The sequence below is a fragment of the Coccidioides immitis genome, assembly GCF_000149335.2.
Source record: "Coccidioides immitis RS genomic scaffold supercont3.4, whole genome shotgun sequence".
NCBI lineage: Eukaryota > Fungi > Ascomycota > Eurotiomycetes > Onygenales > Onygenaceae > Coccidioides > Coccidioides immitis.
In genome coordinates this window covers 1,712,468-1,739,968 of record NW_004504311.1, presented here as the reverse complement: position 1 = coordinate 1,739,968, position 27,501 = coordinate 1,712,468, and the positions used below count along the sequence as shown (strand labels likewise).

The window sequence follows — 27,501 nt, the reverse complement described above, 5'->3', positions numbered from 1 at the left end:
GATCCTGTCACGGTACATTGCAACTGCAGGCAGGGGAGCTACATGGACAAGTCGTACTTGTACCTTGTTCTTAGCGACTTTTGCTACACTCACAGCGAGCTTCAGAGCCACGGCAGCAACGAGAAGAGATGGAAACACTTGTTGCCTGAAGAGCGGGCACAGCACTGTGGTTTGAGACAACAAAGAACGTTTGGAAAATGACTGAGCCTTTTCAACAGGTTCGGACAGTGAAGCTTGACAGTTTTACCTACCAGCAAAGAGCATCAAAAGAAGAAGACGAAAAAAAAAGAAAAAAAAAAAAAGTTCAATACTCCGTACACCTGTTTCAAAAAAAAGTCGATGCAGGATGGGATGCGGCACCGGCGTCAGAAATCCTTCATTGCCTGTTCTTTGAAAGTTAGCCATACGCACAGATATTCGGTGCGATCGGATGGGTGGTGTCGTCTGGGGTAAACAGGCATATCCATTGGCCGTGAGCCAGCGTCTCTCGCCATTGATAACCATACAGCGTGCCTGGACCAGGATGCCGCAGGCTTTCCCTGATTGCAGATCTACCCCAGAAGCCAATGGCAAGCAGCTGAGCGTCGGTGGTCAGGCCGACCCTTGATGATATCATGGGACCCAAATTGTCAAGGGTAAGGCCTCCCGGTTTGACTTGGCCCATGGGTCACTCTTTGTGATTTCCTGACCCTTGCCGTCAGAGCGATGTTGTCCACTGAACGGGATGCCGACTTCGATCCGTCCATCGAAATTTGGAATGGTGTTGAGATCAACAACCATCGTGATGCTGTGTTCAATCGCTAAAAGGAACCCACCGCACAATCACAAAACAGACGCAAAGAGAGGCAGGCTGAGCTTTGACTAGCTTTCCGAGGAGATAGACTTGCCCTTCCTATGCCCAAACAGGCTTAGATGCCGCCGACCGCCGCACTGCTGCCAGCGACTTGACTGCTGCATCGAGCCAATCAGGGAAACCTCGAAAGTCGCCATCGGGTCCTCCAATGATGTAAATCTACCACATTCTCTTCGACGGACTCAAGGCAGATACCGGCCTCACCGCAACCTTCGGCCAGGAGTTCCTCGTGTACAAAGCGTCACAGCGCTGAAATGAGTTGTCTTGGCTGGACAGATCCGACATTTTCCAAACTCCTTGATCCTTGCTTGCTGACTCTTGTTCGCCGCTCCCGAGATTTTCATCCGTGCCGACCGGCATGCGTGCAGCACAGGACCCCGGGTCGAAAACTTGCAAATGTCTACAGAAATGACTAAAAAAAAAGATATTCGATAAAACTGTGCCCCGCTATCTCTGTAACTACTATGCCAATATCGCCAACGAGGCGAAAAAAGGAAGAAAAGCACACCTGCACTGCAAGCTGACATGCCCTTCTGCGTGTTTCTCCCAAGACACTTGGCGCATGGCCATTTGAAAAGTCAAATCTCGACCGCAGAGGATCATCTGGACGGAGTACGACACACCTCAATACCTGACGCCTGTCACCCAGCCAATCCGGCTTCATCTGTATGTACACATGGTTACGGCCAACATCAACGACCAGCTCTGAGGCAACGAAAACTCTGTGTGGCCGGAGCCGCATGGCAGGTAGCTCGTTAGGTAACCATCAAATCCAGCATCCAACTCTAGGTATATGCTGTCATTTGTGTAAAATTTACCGTCCAACCCCGACATTTCCATTCGGCCCGGCTGTCGTCGAAGAGCAAAGATCAAGCATTTTGCTGCTGTAACCTATTCGACCTCCATCCCCAGAAAACACCGTGCGCAGTTGCTCATCCTACGACGACTAAAAGCGGGGGATGGATTCCGCTTACGGCCTCCATAGCCCACGTTCTCTCTTCCAATCATCTGGTAAGAAGCCCACAGCCCTACGGATTATGACCACTCGTTCCCTCTCTTGAATTCGCTTCCCGATTTGTTCGAGAAACATTCTATGCAAAACCTATATCAGCCGGTATATAGGTGCTCCGAAGTCCCAAGTCAGCCATCGGTAACAACCGGAGTCTGCGGCACTACTTGTTCCATCCAGCATCGTATTGCTCTTCGTATAAAAAAATATTCACACATAAGCAGTTGTCAGCATCTGACCTAGTTAACGCCGGAGCACGGAGTACGAACCGCAAAAGTTTATGTAAATGAATACTTTTTGCCTCTTGTGGGTAACAAAGAAGCCTACTTCTGCTGCCGAGGCGCGGCGACGATCAGTGCTTGTCATTGTCCAGTGTCGTCCTCTCAGCTCACGAACTTAGCCTCTTCGACGGTGCTTATCTCCGCTTGGCGTAGGACACCCGCGCCGAAAATCCATCCGGACCTGTCAAGGTTCCGTGGACGACACGGGAGTTCTCCGTACAACGTAATTTTCATTAAAATAACCCAATGACAGCGGACATACAAATAAACTGAGCGCAATATGCGAAGCAGACCTGCAGTCTGCATCTTAAATGTAAAAAAAATTTAGCATCTGGGGGTTCTCGCTCGGCTATTTTTCTTTCATTTTCGCCTAGATTTTGAAAATCTGTTAAGTGTCCCAGATTCAGCTCGCAAGGTGCATGTTTTCGTTTCAACCCTCAAATTGCGTATCGCACCGCCCTGGACCGGTTGCGCTACACAGCATCACCAAATCATTGAAGATGTAGGGGGAGCTGGGCGTCCAATACTCATGCGGCCAGTCTCATCTGGCCTTGAGAATTCGAAAAGAAGCTGCCGACAGAGCCGGAAAACCCACCCGTGAAGAATATCTTTTCTCGGGCGGTCGTCTTCCTTTCCGAGAGTCCCTCCCCAAATTCCAGTAACAGAAAGCCCTTGAAAACTCGTCCTGACCATCTTGCGCAAACCTGAATTATCCACTCATACACAACGGCTAAGGATCTGGCTCGTTACGAGATAGGAGCTGCTAACTGACCGACGAGACCTTTCCTCTGCTCCGTCTCCCTCCATTCTGCTTACCTCTCCCCTCCCTGGACGGAGATTTTTCCATCCGAAGCGCCTCTTTCGCACGTACACACGTTATACATCAGTCTCATTGATGTCTCACGGGCCTCATACGTAGGACTGATTCAGGGGATAGGAAAATCCCGCAATGTCAGACAAAGTGAACACCAACATGCAGCGCAACTTCGTCAAAAGCTGTAGACCTCCATCAGTAATAATATCCCGAGTCTGGAAATTTCTAACCTGCCGGGGATACGGCAATCCTGACCGGACAACTTCCAAATAGGAAGACAGACATTAAACAAAAGAGCAACAGCAGCTGAATATGATAAACAATGGGCCGTAGCCAATGGTCGAAAGCACGCCGAGACGTCTCACAAAGCTGTTGGCCAAGCTGAAATCCTCAACTTCTCGCTACCAATGCAACCATATCAAGAAAGGAACTGCTTCGATGTTTGGCATTGCTTAAGCGGACGCAGCGAGAAACAATCGCAATTTTACAGATCGCGGAACAGCTGCTCTGTGCTCGCAAGGTTGGCGATCTGCGTTGCTCGCACGCTTAGGAGCGGTATGCCGGCATCCAAGACCAAAGAAAAACAAGGTAATTAATTTTCCAAAGATGTGGTAGCAATGGCTCTCATATTAACGACCTGGCCAGGGGTTTCATTTTATGGAGGAAAAAGCGCCCCGTGGCAAAGCTATCTGCAATTTTATTAATATGATTTAATATTAACGCCAAATCCTACATTGGCATCATAGGGAGAAATGAATGAACTAGAATTCCCAAACCATGATTGCAATTGGTATCGTCTATGGTATGTAAGCGTTCGTGGCTCCCAAACCCTCCTCCGTCTGTGAATTATCGCATCGTGGTCTCATAGTCATCAGAAGGCGAGGAGAATACGAGAGGACAAAAGAAAACTGGCCAATGAAACTGGGGGAAGGGTACACAGGGATAGCAGGGAGGCCCAGCGACGAAATAGAAAGCACTGACTTTGCTCGGCCAAAAATAAATAAAAAAAAAAAAAGAATAGGAACAGAACGAACAGACGACAGGCAGGCGGGCAAAGAATATTATGTAGTAAAAGGCAGATGATCGTTTTGTGTTGTTCGTATCCGATGCCGGGAAGAAAAATGTCCTTCCGAACACCCGTATTTCATGCTTCAGTCTCCAGGGATGAAAGATAATGCCTCTTTTTTCATGATGGAATCACAACAAAGGGAAAAATCCATTGTCAACACCGAAGCCGACTCTTCTCCATCCAAGAGTATGGGAGATGAAAAAAACTCTCCCCCGTTTCACACATCACGCTATGCAAGGTTCCGAATTATACGAGAGTTTTATTGCGATGCGCATTGCATCCGTTCCGCGCCAGGTGGAATGCCATCTTCGTCTTCTTCATCAAGGCTGGCAGCTCCGTGAGCACGGGCCCGAGAACCCTCGTCCACCTCCTCCAATTCGAAGTCTTCAACCATTGAATCTGGGGGTGGCTGTGTCTGCTGCACACGTGGCGGGAGGACTTGTTCTAGCAATTCAAGGTTTCGAAGATCCTCTCCCTTCGGGAATTTCACGTTGAATTGAATGTAGAGGTTTCCGAAGTCGTGATGGCGGAACGACGGCATTCCTTGTCCTTTGATAACCTTGACAGCTCCTATTTTTGTTTTTAAACAAAGCACGTTAGTGATATTTACTCCTCAGGCGCAAAAAAACCATGACGTTTTAGAATACGTACCGGGTACGATAGGTTCTCCGGGAGCAATATTAACCGCCAACCACCGGTCGTCCAGATGCTCGATGTTTATCGAGCCTCCAGCCAATGCGGTGAGAAGATCTATGTCGGCTTGGTAAAACAAATCATCGTCTTTGCGCTGGAATCGTGGATGAGGCTTCTGCTCGATTTCAAACACTACATCACCGGGCAGAACTCCTGGCATCTGATCACCCTCCCCACGGAAATCAATCCTGTGGCCGTTCTTGACACCACGGTCAACGTGGACATGAAGAACTTTCCTCTCGATGACGGTCTTCTTGCCCGAGCAGCGCTTGCAACGATCCTTCTCCCGGATAATCTCTCCCTCTCCGTTACAATCAGGGCAAACGCTTTGGAAACGCTGGATCATTGGGCCCATCTGGCGCATCATAATCTTCATACCGGTACCATTACATCCAGAGCACTGCTTGACAGCACCCTCTTTTCCTCCGCGTCCGTCGCATCCTGGACAAATGATCGACTTCTGGAGAGCCAACTTCGAGACTTTGCCACGGTAGATATCTTCCAAAGAAACCTTGTGCACGTGGTGGATGGTCCTTGCCTTCTTGGGGCCAGTATCTCTCATTCCACCGCCGAACATGCCGCCGAAACCTCCGCCGCCGCCAAAGAACTGGGCAAATAGGTCTTCCGCATTCATTCCGCCGGCCGCGCCGCCTTGTTCTAGGCCTTCTTCACCATATTGATCGTAGAGCTGGCGTTTCTGTGGATCCGACAGAACCTCATAAGCATGTGATAAATCCTTGAACTTTTCGGCGGCATCAGGATTATGGGCGTTCTTGTCTGGTGGGACAGTTAAGTGAGCTGGGGCTCAAAAGCTTCGAGGATGAAGCAATTTTCAGCATACCTGGATGGTGCTTCAAAGCACCTTTCTTATAAGCTGTTTTCAACTGTGCTTCGGTGGCATTGGGAGGAACCTGAGACGTCGGTGTCAGCAAGGTGATCATCACAGGAGGATACACAAGAACCTACCCCTAGAATATCGTAGTACTTGGTTTCTTTCACCATTTTCACAGGAGTCTAGAGAAGATAGAAGGAGGTGAGAGGGGAGGAGGCTGAGGGGAAAACTTGAGTGCTGTTGCCGAACCGTCCTTGTCCGTATTGCAAAAAGAATGTCTTCTGAATAATGAAAACCAAGGCTTCAAGAAGAGAAGAAACGCTAAGGCGATCCTGTGATGAGATGGAGGTTCTGAGGAGGAAAGAGATGGATTCCCTTGAAAGGCGTGTTGATAAAAAAAAAAAAGAGTCCAGGGAGGGATGGATGCCTTTGGAAATCTGGACCTGAAAAAAGTCGCTGGTTGGTGGTGGAAAAGCCTCCCTACCGTGGTCAGGGTCTGACGTTTTGCTTCGGTATCGGACTTGTGTATTATTACAAGGCTGCGCCAGTGAAGTACATATCAACAATGACAGAAGGGCGATGATTTTACTCCTGGATATCCTCTTTACAAACCACAAAAAAAGTGAAGAGAATTGATTCCTGGTATTCAAGGCTCATCACGTGCAAAATTATACAGGAAGCAGTTGTTTTTAATTCACTGTGCGGGTTCTTCAGCTCTATTTGGATTCGTCAATTGAAATGGTGATATCGAAAAGATATGACAATACAGTTACAATACAACCTTCCCGGATGCAGCTAGGCACTGTAGAAGGCCGTGGCGCGTTAGTCTTCCTTGGGCTTCTGAAGGCTTCCATCTGCCTCGACTGCTTTCTGTTGTTTTCGATGCTCGTCAAAAAAAAAACCCCCCGTCACCAGCATCGCTGCCAGAAACTTCGACAGGATTCAGGCTGCAATAAGAGCTTATTTGATGCATTTCTTGCTGCCTGCAGGTAGCCTGTGCATGCGCATCCTTACTGATGGCGACGGAGCTTTTTTTTTTTTTTTTTGTTTTTAATTTTTTTCATGCGTTGCCCCTGATTCCGGTGGGGATTCCTCGCCGTCCTAGCCAAACGCTGACGCGATTCACTCGCAGTTACCAGCGCCAAGCTATTTTTATCTCCGCTGGGGCGTATCGGGATCGGACAATCCAATGCTCCGAGGTGCATTTAAGGTTAAGCTCTTGAAACTGATCGTCGCGCTGCCTCAGGCTACAGCATCATCCTTCGAAGAGCCCAGGCGGCCCTGGATAACATCATGCTCGGATAATACTTCCCCGTTTCATTACTGAGAGCTGTACCCAAACGGGTTGCATTTGTGTACTTTTACTGGGGCAACAGATGGCTGTATAGTCCTTTACCGAATACGTTCTTGGAAAGATGATTGATCGCTTGACTTGTATTTAATCGGTCAGAAGAAGGGTATCAACAGAGTTGGCATCAAAAGGAAGACACCCGTGATCCCTTGTTGAAACTGCCCTTAAAGTATATGCAACCATAGAAGTGTAAAGTGCAGATTTTGAGCGGAGATGCCGTTCTATCAAATACCGAGGAGAAACGCGAAGGGCCTCTCATTAAATACCATCGCAAGCGCTATTTAAGAGGTGGCAGTTAGCCGGTGAATTTCTTGGAAAAAGAACTTCAAATCTTCGGGGTTAACAAAGGGAGTGATGCCTAGATCGAATTAGCCAAAGCTGTAACATAGAATCCTGCCTTTGACGATCAATCTCACCGTGGCCCAAGTTCACTATCCATCTCTGCTTTCCTCCTCCAAAACCTTTGACCATATTCTCCACAACGGCGGTGATAGCCTCTCTGGAACCGTACAAACAGCCTGGGTCGGCATTGCCCTGTAAAGTTACTCTGCCATTTGCAATCCGAGTTGCCTGCGCTGGGTCATGAAGCCAATCGAGCCCCACAACGTTGTATCCAGACTGACACAAGTCATCCAAGGCATACCAAGCACCCTTGGCAAACACGGTCATCGGCACGGCCTCATACCCGAGTTCTACTACCTTCTTAGGCAGGTTGGCCGCGATATATCGCAGATATGGCAGAGCGAACTCTGAGAACGAAGCAGGCGACAATTCGCCAGCCCAAGAATCAAACACTTGGACCAATTGCGCTCCCGCAGCCACCTGCAGTGCCAAATACTCCACGCAGATTTCAGCAATCTTCTGTAGCAGCGCCTTGGATGCCTCGGGATATTTGTATACCCATGTCTTTGACTGAATGAACATCTTGCTTCCTCCTCCTTCAACCATATAGCACAGCAACGTCCATGGAGCCCCACAAAACCCAATCAGCGGAACCCTACCTCGCAGCTTTTGTCGCGTGAGGGTAATGGCTTTGTAGACATAATCAAGCTCCGCTTTAACATCTACCTTTTTTGTCATCACTCTCTCGTATTGTCCGTCATCCGGCGACTTCAGTGGCTCTGGGAAATGCGGGCCTTTTTTTTCCACCATCTCCACGGTCATACCCATCGCCTGTGGGATAACAAGAATGTCGGAAAAGATGATCGCAGCGTCGATGAGTCCCTCGTATCGTTCAATGGGCTGGAGCGTCAATGTCGAAGCCACCTCGGGGTCGCGACAGCATTCAAAGAAATCGCGGGTACCTTTCGCTTCGTGGTATTCGGGGAGGTATCTCCCGGCTAAAGCAGATTAGACTTGGCCTCTCTACCTGTAGAATTTCAAAGAATCGAGAACGAAGCGTGGGGAATCTTTACCTTGTCGCATAATCCATATTGGCGGTCTTTGAACTCTCTCCCCTACAGCAGTGACGTTAATATCACGTTGGAGATTAATCTGGTGGCTTCAAATACCTCTCGCAGCTTTGAGAAGCAAGTCGTTCTTCAGTGGTTCGAATTGATTAGACATGGTCGCTGGGATTTGGATTGTTATCTTAAAGCTCGCCGGCTTGGTGGGGGAAGTATTACATATATTGAGCCAAAGTTCCTGGGCCCCAAATTCCTGAGCAACCCCCACCAAGTCCCGATCAGAGTTCTGGGACAAGATTGACTTTGTACCCGCGAAAGTAAATATCAAGTCAACTACGGAGAAAAGAGTAAGGACAATGATACTAGCATTGTATTTTCGTTTATATTGGATTGAGGAGTCAAAGTTTACGACAAGCTCCCCCCCCCCCCCCCGGGGAGGGATGAACAAACCAGCTGACGTACGGAGTACAGTGGGATTATGTCTGTTTGGCTAATTGATAACTGCAGCACATTATCCGTCTTCACCCCGCGCCCACTTCCTCAAATTCCCTATTCCGTACAGGGAGTCGGAAATCTTTTGTACTTGCTTTCGGCTTTCAGTCTCAGCAATAATGTCTACGGCTTCACGGCTATTGATTGTGGTTGCTGCCTGCGTGGAGCTTTCTTCCCATTTTAGACCTCCGTCACTTCTCGCAGAAAAGCATTGAAGAAGTTTGGGGCCGATAGCAGAGTCTCTCAGCTCCTTAGTCGATCCAGGTTTATGGACGTTATCAACGGAGACTAGAATGGTGCCCCTGTCATCGAGAGCTACAACATCAAGGGCGTTTCCGGATAATTCAATGGGAGCAAGGGCAGTAAGGCGACCATTCGTGCCAAAGCTGAACGCTAATAGCCTCGAAACACTAACGTGGAGATTGTCAGCGGAATGAGAATGTAGTTATTGTGGGAAATTCGCTTACCCCTCCAGAGCAACCAAAATTCCCCCGCTGGCGTGCTCGGTGAGACCAGGATTCCCAGAGAAAGGTATCGCATAGATACCTGAGACTGCTATATCAGGTGCATCGGATTGGGGCGGTTGAGCCTTTGTGCTTTCCGCAACGTCACCATCGTGCACCAATGGAATGGTCTGTGCGACACGCCCAGCCAGCCAATCCCAACAGATAATACAATTATCGCCGCCACCAGATATCAGGGACCTAGGGTCCCAGGGCGGAATGCAGAGCTTGCTCACAAAAGATGTATGCCCTAGGCAATAACCGTGTATAATATGAGCCTGGGAAGGTCCTCGGGAGACACGAATGTGCTCATCACGGTCCGAGGTGATGATATACAAACGAGGGCTGGTGGAAGAGTCGGATGGTACGGGTGCGAGAATGAGATCAGTGAGCATGGACACATGGCCGAGTAAAAGCCTGTGCTGAAACGAAGGCTCCAACTTTTCCTGGGCGGCACGGGGAGTGCGGAGCTGTTGCTCAAGGGCCTTCAAGTTTCTTTGTGTGTGGACGGTAAGCTTGGTGGCAGATGGCTGGAAAGGTTTCGAAGATTCTGCCGCTTTTCTCAATGGCAAAACAACTTCGTCTCTGGGGAGCAAAGGTAGAGAGTAAACATCGCCGAATTTATCTCCGCACAGGATTGTATTATTGTCCGGGGTCAATGAAATTGCACAGGGCCGCTTTGGTATGCATCTGATTCGCAAAATTAGCAAGCAGGGCTTTACGTTTGTTTCATTGCTGCCCGGAATTAGCGATTCTTACCGCTCTGTCAATTGGGTGAGCTTTCCATCCTGCTTGACTTCAAAAACCCGTAGACACTTGTCCTCTCCTGTCACGGCAACAATATGGTCTCCAGTCCCTGATATGACAAGAATGGGAATTGTTGACCATGCTTGCTCCGCAGTCTGAGATTTTCTAGCTTTAGCCTTCGCGCTCTGCTCGGTTTGGGCTTCCCCGCTTTCGTCGACAGGAGGGGTTAATTTCCTCCTTTTCTCAGGTGGTTCTGCACAGGTACCAGCACTGGAAGCTCGATCGGGTGATATCTCGGAGTCCAGTGGCCGCATATAAGAAGCAGGGGGCCAGCTCGACAGCAGGGACCCAGTCCCGGCGTCAAATATCCGTATCGATGGCCCCGCTACCGCCGCAAGAAGCTCCCGTAGCTGACATCTGAAGTGGCGGATGCGCGAGATTGGATATCGCAGACTCATGCTTCAGCCAAATACAGGTAGAGCCACCTGTCGTGCTTCCTACTAGTGGGACAATGCCGGCTTCTACACCCGCCGTCACGCCAGGTTGACGACGATATGCTCTCGTCGCATAAATTTCGCGATGAGGTCAATGGCACGTGACTCGAAGCACCCGGCCCTAACTCGCTGACTAACACTCCTAGGCGAGGTGAGCCAAGCCACAAGGAACAAACCAATTTTGGCAGAAAATCATTGAATTTCATCTTCTCCAACCAACCACCAACAAAACTCCTTCAACTCACATTCCCCGGATCAGTTTTCGCTGCCCTTAAATATCCTATCTTCACAATCAAGGAGACATGGGGGGCAGATCAGCTACTAAGACAGCTTATTTCGAGAAGCTGAAGAACCTTCTCGATGAATACAAGTCGGTGTTCATTGTCAGTGTTGACAATGTCAGCTCCCAGCAGATGCACGAAATCCGTCTGAGCCTTCGCGGCGAGGCCGTTGTGCTCATGGGAAAGAACACTATGGTAGGCCTCAATTAGCGCAATTGGCGGGCGTTTGAACCGAATATTAACCGAAATCGCAGGTTCGCCGTGCTCTTAAGGGATTTATCGTCGATAACCCAGAATATGAGCGATTGTTGCCTCATGTCAAGGGTCAGTGCTTCATCGGGAACCGTTTGGCGTGACAATATAATAACACTTGCGTTTAGGCAATGTCGGCTTTATCTTCACAAACGCTGACCTGAAGGAGGTCCGCACCAAGATCTTGGCCAACAGAGTTGCTGCTCCAGCTCGTGCCGGTGCTATCGCTCCCGCCGATGTCTGGGTTCCTGCTGGTAACACCGGTATGGAACCCGGTAAGACTTCCTTCTTCCAGGCTTTGGGTGTCCCCACCAAGATTGCTCGTGGTACCATTGAAATCACGACCGATCTTAAGCTCGTTGAGGTTGGCGGCAAAGTCGGTCCTTCCGAGGCAACCCTTCTCAACATGTTGAACATCTCTCCGTTCACGTACGGTATGACTGTTGCTCAGATTTACGACGACGGCCAGACCTTCAGCCCTGCTGTCTTGGATATTGAGGAGGAGCAGCTCATTGCTTCTCTCCAATCTGCCATTAAAACCATCACCACCATCTCTTTGGCTGTTAACTTCCCCACCTTGCCATCCGTTATGCACTCTCTTGTCAACGGTTACAAGAAGGCTTTGGCTATTGCTGTTGAGACTGATTACAGCTGGAGCGAGATTGAGGAACTCAAAGATCGCATTGCCAACCCCGATGCCTATGCCGTTGCTGCCCCAACTGGCCCGGCTGAGACCAAGGGTGAGGAGAAGGCAGCTGCCAAGGAAGAAGAAGAAGAGGAAGAGAGTGAAGAGGATGGAGGTATGAACCCCAGCCCAAGCCATCGTAAAGACTACAGGATTTGCTAACCATTATTGCAGGATTCGGTGGTCTCTTCGATTAAATATAAATTGGGGCTCTGTGTTGCGGGATGCCTGAAAAATAGCATACGCTATGTGATATCTCGTAGCGGAAAAATAATGATTCTACCGCTTCAAACATCATTCTCAATTTTCAAGTGCTGCCATTTAACCGGATAGCGCACAGCTTTCGCTAAACATGTAAGCCAATACTTTTCTTATCTCCACAATTCACCATCACCTCTATTTTGGCGAAGGATTAGGTTTTTTAACACTGAGAGCTCTTGAGCTCTGCCCTGAAGATCAACCAAAACGCAACAACACTCTAATTTTTTAATGACGCCTCTTCGATATCCCGTGCTTTATCCATTTTGTTCGTTTCTTGAAATATAGGCTAATTTCAAATAGTTATTGTAGGTCAACACGTTGCACTGTTGTAGGTTGCGTAGTAAGTCCAGCTGCCAAGTGGCATATCATTTTCTATCAAATAGATATGAACACGTTGCTTGCAGAACATTTCCAATGATTTTCTATTGACAGGTCATAGTAATATAGGCTACAGTTGCTCAGTAAAATGATTCAGTATATTCATCATCACTATCCCTAATTCATCGCAGACCATCATCCCCTCTTCCAAATCGTCCTCCTAACCCTCCCAAATCTCTCCGGAAGAACTTGCCGATGTTCTTCAAATTCTCATTTAAATTAGCCGCGTGGAGTCCAGCGGCAGCGAGACCGCCTTCACCCGCCTCACCACCAGCGGTCACTGCCTCCCCAGGGGGTGGAGTTCCCGTGCTATTCACAGCTCCCCCAGAGGCAGGATTAACACCCAAGGTCCCCAAACCTGGTGTACCTAGCCTATCAACTCCGTCTCGGGCGGCAGATATAAGCGCTGACCCAAATGTTGACGCATCGAATCTCGTCTGAAGGGTACTACTCGCCAAAGACGGGCCTTGAGAAGCTCCAAGGCCACTCAGCCCCAATCCCTGAGTGACATTTCCAGACTGGGAGGCCACAATGGAAGTCTGTGGCTGCAGCTGCGCAATGAGCGGGTTACTCGCCTGTAAATTCGCCGCGTGGCGATCGGAAGCCTTGTGGATCTGGAATAGCTCGAGTAATCGATTCTGTTCTACCTTGCTGCGTATTCCTTTGATATCGAGGATCTTGCGGAAATTATTGTCGTTCTTGTCGGCGACATGAATGAGATAAGCTTGTACGAGGGCTTCCGCCGGGGCAGTTCGGACTTGGAGCGTTTTCAGGAGCGTATCTACTTTCTGGAATGTAGCGTTGAGGCGTTTGGAGAAGCCAGCAGGAGCAGGATCGAGAAGATTAGATAGACCGTTCTTTACTGAATAGCTATCAAGGAGCATCTAAAACATCATTAGCATTTGAAAAAGATAATATCTGTGGAAAGGTGGGCGGACCTGTTCAGCACCGGTCTCAGAAATCGGTCTACACTGATAAATATTGGAAACAAAGCTGTTTGAAACGTTCTCAACGAGATGATCTGCGAAGGTTCGTGCATACTGTTGTTTATGGAGCATCGAAAGGATTTCTTCTGCTTTTCCTTTGCATCTCGTTAACAGCACCTCAACGTAGGAGCTTTGATCGCCCACGGCGTCAAGCTTGCTCCAAGCTATATTTCGCATTTCCCTCCAGGCCGGCTCCAGCTCTAATTCCACTTTGCGAACGAGTATGCGAACAACAGCGCTGGCGATACCCATGAAGGAGTCCGCCTGGCTTTGTAAGTCAATAGTCTGTTTGAAAGTCTCGTCAACTCGGCCTTTGATCTTTTCCTCCAATTGATTGCAGGTCGAGTAACAGTAGTCTCCTGTGTTTAGAACCATGATGAGCTCCTCCAGGGACGGTGTTTTGGATGGAGTTTGCCCACTGGCTTTCTCACTGATGTGAAATAGCAGAACTTGCTGCGCATATTGATCGAGGTATTTCGAGAAAACTTTTGATAACTCTGCCAGGCTATTTCCTGTCGATAGTTTGGCACATTGTGCGAGAGAATGGCGATAAAACGTAAAGAGGTCGGTGGAAGATTGAATGACAAGCTGTGGAGTGAATTCCTCGTCCTTTGGCTTAACTGGTTGTTGTCGATACTTCATTATAAGCGTAGCTAGCTGCTTATCCTGGGCCTCAACCCATACGCCGAGGTAAGGCGTGAAAGCTTCCGATATCGAGTGGGAGAACGCAGGCAATTCACTTGAAGTAAACGTATCGATTGAAGCTCGAGAAGCCGTTGTAAAATGTTTGTCGAGTGACTGCTCAAACTCGAGTGTTTCCTGTAGGCAGGAAAGTAGCAAGTTCACATCAAGGGTTTGCCCACTCTGAACAGAACGGGACAAGATTCCCTTGAAGTCTTCCCGAGTCCCTTCGCAAAAGGTGTTGGCTAGAATCTCACCAACTTTCCAAGACGTCGGAAAGATTGTTGCATGTTCCTCATCGTACGTCTTCAGCATCCTTCTAAACCACGAATACCTCCTTGATATGTTATCGAGCGAGCCCGCTTCCTCGTTACCTCTAAACACCTGTCTATACTCCCTTAACTGGGTGTTGCAATACCAAGTGACGAGTCTCGATCTTGCCACATCCCCTAGTGCTTCCATAACCAGGCATCCTTCGAATAAGACGTTCTTCTTTTGATGAAGTTCGCCCTTTGCGAATATCATCTCAAAGTCTTCACAGACCTGCTCCAACAACTCCCTTTGTATATCCGCCACATTCCGACTCAAAGTAGCAATCTGGTCGATAGATCGATATGACTTGAAATGCGACATTAACTGAATGACTGCCTGCAACAACTGTGCACAATCCCTGTACTGCCTCGACTTGCTTAACGCCTTCAGCTGCTCATACGCGGTCGTTAACATCTGCAACCTTTTCAACGTCGTCATAGACAACGTCAGATTCTTCTTCGCATTATCCAGTTGTTTGATATCTGCCGTCATTTCCGTGATTGCCTGCTCAGTCTTCAACGCCCGTTCGCGCACGTCGTCGATCTTCTGGAAGAGTTCCGCCATGTCTGCTTTGGCGGTTTGGACGCGTTCAACGCTTTCTCTATTGGAGGCGACCTGCGCCTCCGTGAGCTTTGCGATATCTTGATCGAGTTCATCTTGGTAGTCCAGGAGCACTTGAGATGTATTTGAAACGGAGGCGAGGGTAGAGGGATGGGAGAATATCGCGTTCAGATGGTCGATAGGATTGTAGTCGGCTAATCTAGGTCAGCTAAAGAGCAAATTATGCCACTCGAAGAATCAATGCAGCTTGCCTCCATCCAGCGGATCGTCCACCTGGGCATTGTTTGTCGGCATAAGTGTTCTTGTTGACATTCGGGGAAGCTTAAGTACCGGAGGTCGTTAAATACACGCCTTGCATCCTGTGGTGCGTTTGTTTCCAACAGTGAAGTTATTACGGTTAACAAGAATCACGAGGTTCAAAGTAAAGTATTTTTCATTATCAGTAGTAAAGACAACTTAGTAGCTTCTGATTATTGATGCTGATGCTATCTGAAGTACGGAGTACGGAGCATGTAAGTATTGGGGAGGTTCTGGTAGTTAACAGGTCATAACTCCAGAGCGGTGATTAGGAAGTTAACTTTCTACTCCGTACATATTTCTTAAGGAACAGCCCTAGGTTTTCTCTATTCATCCCAACAAATTGTCAGAAGCATGGGAATAGTGTAAAAATCAGTGAATTTTCTGATTTGGGTTCCTTACTCTTTGCATTTAATTCACAGGACCACCCTATGCCTTGTAGACTCCTCAGAACTTCCTCCGCCACCACTCCCTCCACTGAGCTCTCAAGGTTTCTTAGACCTGGGCAAACTTTTGGATACTCATGCAAGCTCTCAGGCCCCGCCGGTCCGGCGGGGGGGGGGGGGGGGTTGTAAGTATCCCGCCTGATAGACCGCCGGAAAGCATTGTCGAAAACGCTGTAGACCCGGAGATGCCAGCGTATGAGACGAGGAATTATGTTGTAAAAACCCTGCTATGTTACGTAGTATACAGGCAGAAAGGAACCAGCGACGGCCCATGGAGCTATCTTCATGTTTGCAGGCGACCCGAGGGAGCCGAGTGAAAGGGAGTACTTTGGCTGAGGAGGATGGTGAGGGAAGAGGCAGTGGATGAACTACGGAGTACGGAGTAGAAGCTACTAAAAAGAACAATGGAGCCAGTGGAAACGATAGAACCATGCATCGGAGTAAGTACCAGAGCAGGGGAATGACAAGCACTAAGAGAACATGAAACGGTAGAGAATTTGAAACGGTGGAAGATATATATCAACAAACATCACTTTTCAAACTTCATTCAACATGCCTCTACAATACGGGAACCTGCTGAAAGCAAAGATGTCAAGTGACAAGGCTTCGGTCTCTATCACAGCCTGATATATAGACATCTGGATAGGTGAAGTTAACTTCGATATTTAGAAAATAAGAGTTGGAGATCTTATTCTGATTAACTATACGTAGATGGGCACGAGTGCATAGATTCTTGGCTATTTACAACGTAGGGAGCATCCCAGGCGTAACTTGATTCAATTGCCACTACTAATATGGCATCCACATCTCTATTCAATCAACAATATCAAGAATATGGGCTGTGCACAGTCAATCTCTAGACTGTATGTACAGCGATTATCAACAATTAAACACACATCATAAACTACACCCCCGGTAGAAATGCATTTGCTGGGAGTTTCCCTTGCGCCTAATTCAATGCTGGGTTAGCGCAGATCCATAGATATACTCTGATAGCATTCGGGAATGTTCTTACCTTTAGCTCTTCAAAATTTTTCAACGCCGCTTCCATATTCCAATTATTGCCACTAAGGGCCATTTCGGAGAATTCCAGTGTCATTCTTGTCTTAAAGCTTATCTCAAGTACCAGTTGTTCCTTTTTCACCTGTTCGTCCGTTTTCCCGGGTGCCGGCACCCCATATCCAGGTTTAGCTTGCGGATGGGCCCCTTGGGCGGAGGGTACTGGTTGGACTGCGGGTATGGGTTGGACTGCAGGCAAGGGTTGGGCTGCGGGCTGCACCATTGTTTGTGCACGTACTGTTGCAGGAATATTGTGCTGATCTTCGGGAATCCATGCCTGGCAGTCGCCAAAAGCCCTTAAGCACAACATATCATTACTGACTCTTACTCCTCCCGGTCCGCGGCCTGGGCCGAGAACAAAGGTGCGATCGAAACTTCGCGTTTGTATTTTGCTCCCAGTTTTCATATCCAGTTCATCAAATTTCCCGTGGACAGTGATGAGAAGGCCACCAACGCCTGTCTTGCTCTGGCCTGTGATGTCTAGAAGTCCTGGAATGGGGTTGCATTCGATAAGCCAATCTTTCGGGTTCGTTAAAATTCCAGGATGATTCGTTCGTGGTAATGAATTCCATGCATTGCGAATGTTTTCAACACCCACATAAGCCCGCGACATTCGCGCGGAAAGGTGATTGATTCTTTGAAGATTTCTGCTTTTTTTGATATATCCGTCCCAGCCGGCGGGCGTCTCGTTTTGCAGCGCACGTGGTGCAAGGACATTCACATTAAGTGAAAATATCGATCTCTCGTCGTACATTCCGTTTAGAACTTCGTCTTTATTATTATCGAAATTGAAGAAAAAGGCCTTAAGAAAGTTTTCTGCAATGGAGGATTCGTCGTGGAAAACAGGCCCCTTAACAGGGATCGGTGTCTTTTTCTGGGCTGCAATCTCCTCCGGCGTTCTGACGGGAGTGTTGTTCAGAGTTTGGAGTTTCGGATACCATTTTAGCATCGTTTCTTTGAAGCCGGGTTGTGCGGTAGCTTCATTCCCCGTCAAATCGAGAAATTCAAGCTTGCGGAATTTCCATCTCCAGCTGCTCATATTTTCTGTACTTCGGAGTCGATTATTCGACAAATCTAAATTTTTCAAATCTGGAAAAGTTTGTGCCAGAGATGTCACCGGGGCGACATTTGACAGTTGGTTCTCGGCTAGGCTCACGCTTTCGACCGCAGTTCTCCTTTTCTCACTGCTGTCGAAGGTGAGCTCGCATATTTTCATCAATGCCGGGAAGAATTTCGATTCAGTGGAAGTAGTGTTGAACATGCCCATCTCAATAAGATCTGGGTCTGTGCCTAGTTTCGACAGGTCAAGCAGTTTTTTCGGTTCGAAGTATCTTTTCGCCAAGAAGGCTGTCATTTTGGCCTTCGTATCAGCTGCACCGGGAGAAGGACCGCCAACAGGTCCTCCAAACCCTGATTTGTCGTGTCTCTCAACTGTAAGCGGCGCTCCGGCGAATGAAAATCCACTGATGCGTAACACCCAATCCACCTGTTCAGGACGCACTGAGACGACCAGGGCGTCTCCTTCAACTCGCGACTAGTTAACGTTAGCAAGGCATAAAACCTTGATGTTGCAGGTCACCCAACGGGGTATGGCGGGCAAGAGGCCTGAATGAACGGAGGTTTCAATCGTCGGTAAAGAAAGTTGGCCAGGTGACGAAAACATCCCCGAAAAACGATGCTGCGAAACACGCCGGTGACCGCGAAAACGTAGTGCTTGCACATACCTTTATTATTTTTAACCGGACGCCAGAGTTTGGGTCTGGGGGCGTGGCTTTCTTTTCGAGAAAGGCGATAAGGCTCTCGACACCGCCATCGGGATTCGAAGCGGCTCTGCTTGCTTTCCATCCACGAACTTTAAGCTGGGACAGGCCTCGATCCACTTCCATACCACTTGTTCTCCCACGCCTGATGTTTGCCTGAGACGAGGCCCCAAAAATGGCTTTTTGCAGGGCGTCTAACGTCTTCTCTTTGTCTCCTCCGTGTCTCGATGCCGGGGTTGCTCGACGAGATAGATCGCCTCGGGTATGAGCTCTTCCTATACCACGTCCTCTTCCGGCCCCTCCGACGCCCATGTCTAGATCTCCATCTCTATCCACTCGTTGGGCGGCTCCTCGTTTGCGAATGCCACCTCGGTCCGGGGTGCCAGTGCGGCTTCGAGAGCCTCTCGAAGGGCGGGAACTATTCATCCTGGCGGAAGGAATTTGTAGCATGCCTGAAATCACGGTATAATCGGCGGTGCGGGGTGGGGGAGGAAGGGCCTGCGGTCGAGGATGTAGGCCAAGTCAGGTCCCGGTATTCAAGCTGCGAAAACGGTGTGTTGTTGAATGCATAAAGGTAATATCACGCTGCAACACAGAAAATAATCGATAAATGTGGGAAAACCGGTCTGCTGCCCCGGTATTGGGCTTGCGAATGGCGATGTTTATATGCCTTTTGAGGGCGGACGGCGGACTTGGAGTGAGATCAAACGCCGGATTTGCCAGGCGACCAAACTTGCAGGCAGCTGCACGACCGCCAAAAGCCAGCCTCATGACTAATGCTCCGGCGTCTGATATAACTAACTAGCCGTTCTTATTGGTTAGTTAAGCGCCATCACGTGATTATTCCGGATCTGCGCCGCGATCTTATCTGCAGCCAATCAGAAGCAGCTACTGCGAGTCAAAGGTGTCCTCTCCGCAAACGGGAGAAAGACACTGTGACAGCGCCCATTCTGCCCTCTTCGAAACCCATCGCTCACTTTCCCAGCCTTGTGCAATTGGAGCTCAGCCCTGGCCTGTAGCTGGGGTCTGCCGTCGTACTACTCAATTGGCCAAACCGAACAATGCCCAATGGTATGAGACGTCTCAGGTGAAGCTGCTTCAGGGTAGTTGCTTTCGCGCTCGGCCCGTTCCACCAGGCAGCGAAGATCTGATACCCATTCCAAGGTGGCAGCCTATCCGCTCCTTTACAAGTTAAGAAAACGTTGATATTATAAAACCTGACGAAGATGCCGGTCAAATCCCGCTTCACACGGTTGGATGCATTTGCCAAAACCGTGGAAGATGCGCGAATCCGGACAAGGTCAGGAGGCGTCGTCACCATCGTCTCATTGATCGTGGTCATTCTTTTAGTATGGGGAGAATGGAAGGATTACAGAAGGGTTGTAGTGCTTCCAGAGCTGATTGTAGACAAGGGGAGAGGTATGCGATTGATTGAATTGAACCCTCTATTTATTGTATCCATCCAGCCGCTAAACATTGTCCAGGGGAACGGATGGAAATTCACCTCAACATAACCTTTCCTCATCTACCTTGTCAGCTTCTTACACTAGATGTTATGGATGTCTCCGGCGAGCAACAAAGCGGCGTCATTCACGGAGTCAACAAGGTCCGTCTGAGCGCCGCGTCCGAGGGTGGCCATGCACTTGATGTGGAGACACTAGACCTGTGAGGAATCACACCCATTCCTGTTGAAACATCCTTTTTTATTGATTTATATGAAATCTAAACAGCGACAAAAGAGACCAAGCTCCATTGCACCTGGATCCAGCATACTGCGGCTCCTGCTATGACGGCATCCCTCCGCCAAATGCAAAGAAGCCTGGATGCTGCAACACCTGCGACGAGGTCCGAGAAGCTTACGCCTTGCGCAACTGGGCTTTTGGGAGAGGAGAAGGTGTCGAACAGTGCGAACAGGAGGGCTACGGCTCGAAGATCGACTCCCAGAGGAACGAAGGCTGTCGGCTCGAGGGCATCCTTCGGGTCAACAAGGTCGTCGGGAATTTCCACGTCGCCCCCGGCCGCAGCTTCACAAACGGCTACATGCACGCCCATGATCTAAAAACCTACTACGAGACCCCCGTGAAGCACACGATGTCCCACATCATCCACCAGCTTCGCTTCGGTCCGCAGCTCCCCGACGAGCTGTCTCAGAAGTGGAAATGGACCGACCACCACCACACCAATCCGCTAGACTCCACCTCTCAAACCACCGAAGATCCGAAATTCAACTTCATGTATTTTGTCAAGGTGGTCTCGACGTCCTACCTCCCTCTGGGCTGGGACGCTTCTCTCTCCTCCGAGGTGCATTCGCGCCTCTCGTCCGACGCCCCACTTGGCAAGCAAGGCATCCAGCTCGGGCAATACGGCAGTATCGAAACGCACCAGTACTCCGTGACCTCCCATAAGCGCTCGATAGAAGGTGGAGACGACTCCGCAGAAGGCCACAAGGAGCGCGTGCACACGGCGGGAGGGATTCCCGGCGTGTTTTTCAACTACGACATCTCCCCCATGAAGGTCATCAACCGTGAGGCGAGAACGAAGAGCCTCTCTGGATTTCTAACGGGCGTGTGTGCAGTTATTGGCGGCACCTTGACGGTTGCCGCTGCTGTTGATAGAGCTCTATACGAGGGATCGGTGCGGGTGAAGAAGTTGCATAAGAGCTGAGGAGGAGTTCAATTTTGGTCATTGATGATAAGAATGGCTTTCCACTCTCCACCTATTTCTCTCCCCCCTCGGAGGACTCCCAGTCGGCCTTTTGGAGCTAACTGCATCGTGGTTACTCTTGAATGTGTATTTCTCTTTTTGTGATTCTCACTAGAGCACGTTTCCTCCTTTGCTGATCAAATTTTACGAGTTTGTTTGATGCAAGTAGTGACGATTGTTTCTACCCCCGGTTCGGCGTTTTTCCTTTTTTTTTTTTTTTTTTTTTTTTTTTTTTCCCATGCTTCTTCTCAGAGGGGGAAAAAAGGGGCGTCATGTACGGATATTTGATATATATATTCCAGTTCAATGTATTACTTCAATATCGCTCACACAAGCTTTTGTTTTTATTTTTTTTTAAATCCTTAACACAAAAATCTTAAAAGGATTTTTTTTCTGTTGCTGGATCGAGTCAAATGGAACTTCTCCAAATCCTTTTTTTTTTTAAAAAAAAAGGGGGGAAGAGAAAAGACCTAGAAAAGACCTAGGTCTTAATATTGCAGTCCTCTCATCTCTATTTATGCAGCTACGTAGTTAAAACCTAATGGAGACCAGCAAATAACAAGATGGTGATACTCTAAACAGTATAAGAAAAGATAGTTTGGGCAATGAGACAGAGTACAACAAAGACAAGCATGTGCACAGAACAAAAAAAAAAACAAAAGAGAGATGCAGACCTCGCTTGGTATTTGTGTTTGGAATAATTTTTCTGGATGCAGAAAAGGGGGAAAAAAGGAAACAAAACCCTTCAAAGAAGCGATGTATTTAGTATGTGTTTCCCAGTCCCTGAAATGCACGACAATGAAAGTGTGAATGGAGAGAGAGAGAGAGAGAGAGAGAGAGATAGCAAACAATGAATGTACGGGAGTATGGAAAGAGCTGGTGATGGGGTAACAATGAAAACAAAATGCAAAATGAAAACACCCTGGAAATGAAGACCAAAAAACCGAGAAAAAGATCAAATAACTCTAACATGCTCGAATTTCCGCCCCCCTTTATTCTCAAAGTTGAACAACAATCCACTCCATAAACTCCTGCCAGCGAGATTTGGGATTATTTGGATGCTGATGGAGGAGCCCAGCCTGCAAAGGTCAGTGTTATAGTTTTACATAAACTGTAGACGGTCCTGGGATTTTGAAAATCGATGATATCGCGAGGGTGCATTAGAACGGGTGGGCAAGTTGTAGACACTTGCGGCATGGGATCCCATGGGATATTGATTCACCGGCAGCTGATACTGCGATGCGGAAGAGTGTAGCATTGGCTGCGGTTGCGGTTGAAATTGCAGCTGTGGATGTTGCATTGGCTGTGGGTTTGGCTGGAACTGCCCCTGATACTGTCGTTGCATGATAGCTTGCTGCACCATCTGTCCACCATAGCCTTCCTTCATCGCTTGCTTCTCGCGCTCGCGGGCGTCTATCGCACTCACAAGCCCCGAGCCAAACTCAAGCATCGACGCTCGTTTGCTAGCCTCTTTATCCATATTGAAAAACGAAGAGCCGGTGACGCGAGCAACATGTTCTTGTTCTCGAGCCGAAAGATGAGGGGATAAGTCTGGTTGATTCAACATGATGGTTGAGCCTCGAGAACTCGGTCTCGGTGGCTGATGGTTCACTTGGTTCATCGGTTGCTGTTTGGATTGATTTGCCCAATCGCCTGAAACGGGACGAGACGACAAATGGCGCGACGAATCACGGTGGTGGTAGTGGTTATAGACTGGAGAAGCACCTCTGCTTCCGCTAGATGCACGTTGTTCCACGAACTGTTCAGGTGTCAATCCGGCGCCGGGGCTGTGCTGACTACTGTCCACCATGCCAGGTTGCCAGAGAAAACTGCGCCTTCTCTCTTCATGTCCAGGCGATTTAGCCGGCTTATTCTCCATGCCGAACCAGGTCGAGCGCTTGTCGCTCTTCCCCAAATTTGGCTCCGATGAATTCTTGTCGGTGCTTAACAGCGCCAACGTGCCCCCTGTGCTTGGTCTTCCAGTTCCGGGACTGTAGGTGTGAGTTGGGCCAAAATCAACCAGTGGTATATTTGGATTCGGCTCGGGAATATTAGATCCTGCAACGTAGCGAGTATCGCCAATAATCACATCATCTAGAGTGGGCTCCGGCGTTCCAACGACCCGCTTCCTACCCATTCTCGGTCTCGCCACTGATTTTGCTGACCGACCGGATACCGATGATTTGTGTGAGCTGGCGTAGTCTGGAGTGGTTGTTGAACCTTGATCATACGTGCTCTCAACATCTGGCATGAACCTCCTTTGGGGCGGAGGCGGCGGAGATGGGGTCCTCTCGCGGGTCATAAGCAGATTTAAAGCATCCATATCGATGGCTTTGCGAAGGCTTCCCAGGCTGGAAATTGTCTTTGTGCTGGGGCTTTCGGAGCCATCTTGCCTGGTAGGAACCGGTTTTCGATTGGCCACTCGATTCGTATCGATCTGAAGGTGCATCTGCGGAGACTGTCGAGGAGTATTAGGTGAGAAATTAGCATTCACTGGATCATCAGGATAATTCAGCGGGATTCCATCCCGAGCCGAATGTATAGGGCTTGTTGGTGATGAATAGTGCGAGCTTGAAGCATCAGCTGCGACTGGTCTTGGGAACTGGGCATTACCGTTATACATCGTCCTCTCGGGGCTAGAGGCTCCATGGCCTTGGGCTATACCAGGTGGCTCAATCGATATGCTCTGTCCTTTTTCATCCCATCCCGTCGTAGTCGGTGTCTCGATATTCTGTAGCTGATTCATAGCGACCATCTGAGAGAGCGTTCCATGCGAGATGCGACTTCCAGCTTGCTTCAACTCGGGGGACATCTTCGGCTGGATGTGGGGTTTATCATGTATATTGTGCGAGAACACAGGCGGGTTTGTCAGATCCACCGGGAGAGGGCTTGGCTTGAGGTCGTAGCTAATTTCCTGGTGGTTAGGATGGTCAACCTTGATTTCGCTGTCAGAGCTGCTTCGGTCTCCCGATAGGTATCCATCGGCAGCTCCGTCAACTTGAAGAGGCCCATGGTTTGGTGGCTGGAGTTGTCCTTCGTGAGATTCTTCTTCCGGCAAAGTAGAATCAAAATAGGGGTGCTGTGAGTTGTGCATGGGACCATTGCGATACATATTGTTCGTGTTGTCTGACGCTGCCCGAGTATGGGTTTTGGAGTGATACTGAGCCCCTGTGGACCCCTGGTTATTGTGCCTCTGAGTCAAAGGCAGCGCATCGCTGGAATGATTGTTCTGCAGACGCCGCGCGACCGGCTGCCCATTGGTGCCCTCAAATCTCAGGGATGATCCGTTCTGCGATTGAAGACTGGACCTGTTGGGCCCGCGTCTGCCTGAGATGCTGCTGACACGACTACTATTGCCCGAAGTCATCCGTCGAGATGTGGCTTCCTTCATCTGCTGTCTCCATTCTCGCTCGCTCCAGTGGCGGCTGCCGTCTGTATGGATGAGTGCGGCCACGTCCAGAGTGTCCAGGTATCCGTTCCGTTTATTCGTCGGCATTGCAAACATCAAGCTTCGCGTGCTAACGGTGTCAGCTAGCAGACGGGTAGGTCTGCCATAGAGCTGGAACGCGTCGAAGACCGGGAAGAGCCATCGAAGCATGATCTCGAATCCCGAAACGGCAGCATGTAGTTCCGGCAAGACAAACACGAAGCCTTCAGCGGTCGTTTCCGCCTGTGTGTGGATGGTAATCTGGCCTTCAACCTTGACCAACGTTGACTGGTTGATCAGCGGACGTGATTGCGGGTAGATGGCAAACGCGGAGAAGGCGTCGGTTATCGTTGCGATTGGCTTCAACTTTTTAGTCTTTTTCGAAGAGTAAAATTTGATATTCCCCTTCGGCGGAGGCTGTGGGCGGTCATATGCGGACTTCTTTTTCTGAGCCTTCTTGTGCTTTTGAGTTTCTTTTTCGTCGGCCTGAGACACGACGCACCAACATCGTCGCCATGGAGTGCCTGGGCCAAATCGTACTCGAACCCAGTCCTCGTACTTGAAAGTTGTCCTTTCGAGGATTGCTTTGATGTTGTTTAGTGACTTTCCTTTCCCGGCGATGAGAGCTCCGGTGTACGATTCCTGAAGCAGGGTATTCTCAAACATGGTAAGCCGGATGGCTGCTGTCCATTGGGTAAGGGCGTTTAGAGAATTGAAATGTAGCAGGTATCGGTTCTTCCCTGCGGTGGAGATGCTCAAGACATTCTGCAGCGGTCTGCTGTCCGGGGTCCGGGTGGGAAGATTCTCGATCTGCTTAAAGCGTTAGTCATGGGAACTGCAAGATGAATCCCAAAAAAAAAAAAAAAAAAAAAAAAAAAAAAAAAAGAAATGGGGCATACCATTTTGATTGAGGCATCGGCAACATTGATGAAGGTGGGGATGGCCTCTCCGTTTGGTCCGGCAGCATCCAGAGCGGCGGGTTCCCAGAGAGAGAGAACGGTCCCGACGAGCTGAGCGAAGTACTCAGTCCACTTCCTCTCTGTGCAGGGGGAGCCCTCTACAACCAGTCAGCCACAGTGGTTTTTTTTTTTTTTTTTTTTTAAAAGATGCAACAAGGAGTACTGGTCATGAAGAAGCATACCGTTATCTAGGTCGTTCAACTTGAAGAAATAACCTTCATAGTATAGCTTTCCCGACTGACTATTCAAGTATGAAAAGATAGGCTCCAGCTCCGGTAGGGGCACATTCTCCGCATCCACGGACGGGACCACCTGCTGCTGCTGCTGAAGCACGGTAGAAACTGGGCGTGCGTTCGTTCTGTTTGGTCTTTGGAGTGTCGCGCGGGGGCTATTCCCGGAAACGGGGTTCGGGACCTCCTGAGGAAGGGAGGCGGCCTGGAATCCATCCGCAGATGAGGACTTTACTGGAGAGATGGAGGAATCGGACTGAGGAGTAGGAGGAGAGGGAGGGTTGTTCTTTGAGCCTCTGCGGCCTGCCGATATGAACGAGAGGACTGTTTGTGAGGGAGCGAGGCTTTCAGTTAGCAAAATCTCGCCGAGCATGCATAGAAACACAACACGCACACACACGGCCATGCAGAATGGTTCCGGAACACTAGGAACACGTACCTCTTAAGCGACCCATGATTGACTTCACCTATTGATCAATCGAACACGCGAGTAATTCAAAGGAGAAGCATGTTCAATGAGAAGGGGAGGGGAAAAAAGTGAAAAAAAAAAAAAAAAAAAAAAAGAAAATATATTTTGGCTTGAAGAAAGAGAGCACAAAGCGAACAAGTATATAGTTGACCGTTGAGTTTGTTTAAAATTACTTTCTCCGATTGTGATCACTGAGGGAGGTCACGGTGAGACAGTGCAGAAATGCCAAGTGTTTCCCTTCGTCTCCTCTTTAAGAAATGAGGAGGAAAGAAAAGAAAAATAAAACAAAATAAAATAAAATAAGAAGAATAAAATAAAATAAAAAGGGAATTGAAAGCGAGGGTGTGGTGTGGAATGGAACGTTGAGCGAACGGTCAACCTGACAGCGAGGATGGAGGTGATGATGATGTCAGGCGGACTGGAGGCATAGCGGTTCAGCGATCAGCAAGCCATGGAAATGAAGGAAAAAAGTAAAAAAAAATAAAGAATGAGAAAGAAAAAACCTGGAAGAAGGCTTATCTGACCAACCGAGACCAGAACGAGAGCAAGCAGCACAGCGATCTGTGACAAGAAAAAGAGTGTGCGGCATTGGGGGACAGGCCGGCAAGCCTGGGGGAGGGAGGGGGAGAGGGTTTGTGAGACAGTTTTTGGTCCAACGACCTTGTTGCGTGGCGGAAGACAGAGGGGGTTCCGTAGACGCCGACAAGCTCCACAGGGGGGTGGGCTCTTAAATTCTACACGCGCCCCATCTTCTGCTCAGAGCTATTGGGAATTCCTCAGCTAGACAGTCAATAATCAGTTGGTCCTAAACTCCGTCTCTCTCAAATCTATTCCACCCCCTTCTCTCTCCCCTCTCTCTTCCCACCCCCTTCTCTCTAAGTCTATTCCTCCGGCTACCCGCCGTTCTTTGTGCCCAACAGCAGCCGTTGCATGTAACTACGCCTTCTTTGTCGCCCTCCCGCATCAGACACGTTTCCTCATTCACCGCCGACGGGATTGCCCAGAGGTAAAACTGACAGGCCCCGATAGCGAGCGAACTAACGCAGAGGAAAGCTGACACCGTGCGTATTTTTCCCGGAGACCATCGCGGTCGAATCCGGACACACCCGCTCGCTCCGCTGCCAACCCCCCCGGTCGTGGCGCCGAAGAAAAAAAAAAATAAAAATAAAAAAAATAAGAAAAATAAGGGACCAAGACGGGAAAGGCAAAA

The 27,501-nt window shown here is 49.0% G+C and overlaps 8 protein-coding genes across 8 annotated transcripts; 2 read left to right on the top strand and 6 right to left on the bottom strand.

Annotated features, from left to right (window-relative positions):
* Positions 1–3,719: 3,719 nt before the first annotated feature.
* On the bottom strand, positions 3,720–5,973 carry CIMG_04887 (chaperone DnaJ). The gene is made up of 4 exons (XM_001245445.2): positions 5,686–5,973; positions 5,561–5,630; positions 4,678–5,496; positions 3,720–4,596 (listed from the first exon to the last, which is right to left on the bottom strand). Exons 1-4 carry the CDS (start codon positions 5,719–5,721, stop codon positions 4,286–4,288), a joined length of 1,236 nt encoding a protein of 411 aa, XP_001245446.1. The 5' UTR covers positions 5,722–5,973; the 3' UTR covers positions 3,720–4,285.
* A 630-nt stretch (positions 5,974–6,603) lies between these two features.
* On the bottom strand, positions 6,604–8,499 carry CIMG_04886 (uroporphyrinogen decarboxylase). The gene is made up of 4 exons (XM_001245444.2): positions 8,414–8,499; positions 8,318–8,359; positions 7,319–8,242; positions 6,604–7,260 (listed from the first exon to the last, which is right to left on the bottom strand). Exons 1-4 carry the CDS (start codon positions 8,466–8,468, stop codon positions 7,184–7,186), a joined length of 1,098 nt encoding a protein of 365 aa, XP_001245445.1. The 5' UTR covers positions 8,469–8,499; the 3' UTR covers positions 6,604–7,183.
* Positions 8,500–8,819: 320 nt separating this feature from the next.
* On the bottom strand, positions 8,820–10,582 carry CIMG_04885 (tRNA (guanine-N(7)-)-methyltransferase subunit TRM82; the record flags this gene model as incomplete). The annotated part of the gene is made up of 3 exons (XM_001245443.2): positions 10,063–10,582; positions 9,268–9,993; positions 8,820–9,210 (listed from the first exon to the last, which is right to left on the bottom strand). The coding sequence occupies exons 1-3, from the start codon at positions 10,506–10,508 to the stop codon at positions 8,820–8,822; spliced, it is 1,563 nt and encodes a 520-aa protein (XP_001245444.1). The 5' UTR covers positions 10,509–10,582.
* Positions 10,583–10,768: 186 nt separating this feature from the next.
* On the top strand, positions 10,769–13,985 carry CIMG_04884 (60S acidic ribosomal protein P0). Its single transcript, XM_001245442.2, has 7 exons — positions 10,769–11,020; positions 11,080–11,149; positions 11,206–11,877; positions 11,937–12,116; positions 12,324–12,351; positions 12,463–13,430; positions 13,515–13,985. Exons 1-4 carry the CDS (start codon positions 10,847–10,849, stop codon positions 11,957–11,959), a joined length of 939 nt encoding a protein of 312 aa, XP_001245443.1. The 5' UTR covers positions 10,769–10,846; the 3' UTR covers positions 11,960–12,116; positions 12,324–12,351; positions 12,463–13,430; positions 13,515–13,985.
* CIMG_04883 (GARP complex subunit Vps53) lies at positions 12,524–15,411 on the bottom strand (the record flags this gene model as incomplete). Its single annotated transcript, XM_001245441.2, has 3 exons — positions 15,193–15,411; positions 13,340–15,135; positions 12,524–13,285 (listed from the first exon to the last, which is right to left on the bottom strand). The coding sequence occupies exons 1-3, from the start codon at positions 15,251–15,253 to the stop codon at positions 12,524–12,526; spliced, it is 2,619 nt and encodes an 872-aa protein (XP_001245442.2). The 5' UTR covers positions 15,254–15,411.
* Positions 15,412–16,468: 1,057 nt separating this feature from the next.
* Positions 16,469–19,187, bottom strand: CIMG_04882 (mRNA export factor mex67). Its single transcript, XM_001245440.2, has 3 exons — positions 18,468–19,187; positions 16,700–18,277; positions 16,469–16,633 (listed from the first exon to the last, which is right to left on the bottom strand). Exons 1-3 carry the CDS (start codon positions 18,951–18,953, stop codon positions 16,589–16,591), a joined length of 2,109 nt encoding a protein of 702 aa, XP_001245441.2. The 5' UTR covers positions 18,954–19,187; the 3' UTR covers positions 16,469–16,588.
* Positions 19,188–19,581: 394 nt separating this feature from the next.
* On the top strand, positions 19,582–21,167 carry CIMG_04881 (COPII-coated vesicle membrane protein Erv46; the record flags this gene model as incomplete). The annotated part of the gene is made up of 3 exons (XM_001245439.2): positions 19,582–19,922; positions 19,988–20,168; positions 20,234–21,167. The coding sequence occupies exons 1-3, from the start codon at positions 19,730–19,732 to the stop codon at positions 21,165–21,167; spliced, it is 1,308 nt and encodes a 435-aa protein (XP_001245440.1). The 5' UTR covers positions 19,582–19,729.
* A 533-nt stretch (positions 21,168–21,700) lies between these two features.
* Positions 21,701–26,277, bottom strand: CIMG_04880 (PH domain-containing protein; the record flags this gene model as incomplete). The annotated part of the gene is made up of 4 exons (XM_001245438.2): positions 21,701–25,443; positions 25,533–25,690; positions 25,775–26,146; positions 26,262–26,277. 4 exons carry the CDS (start codon positions 26,275–26,277, stop codon positions 22,309–22,311), a joined length of 3,681 nt encoding a protein of 1,226 aa, XP_001245439.1. The 3' UTR covers positions 21,701–22,308.
* Between the last annotated feature and the right edge of the window lie 1,224 nt (positions 26,278–27,501).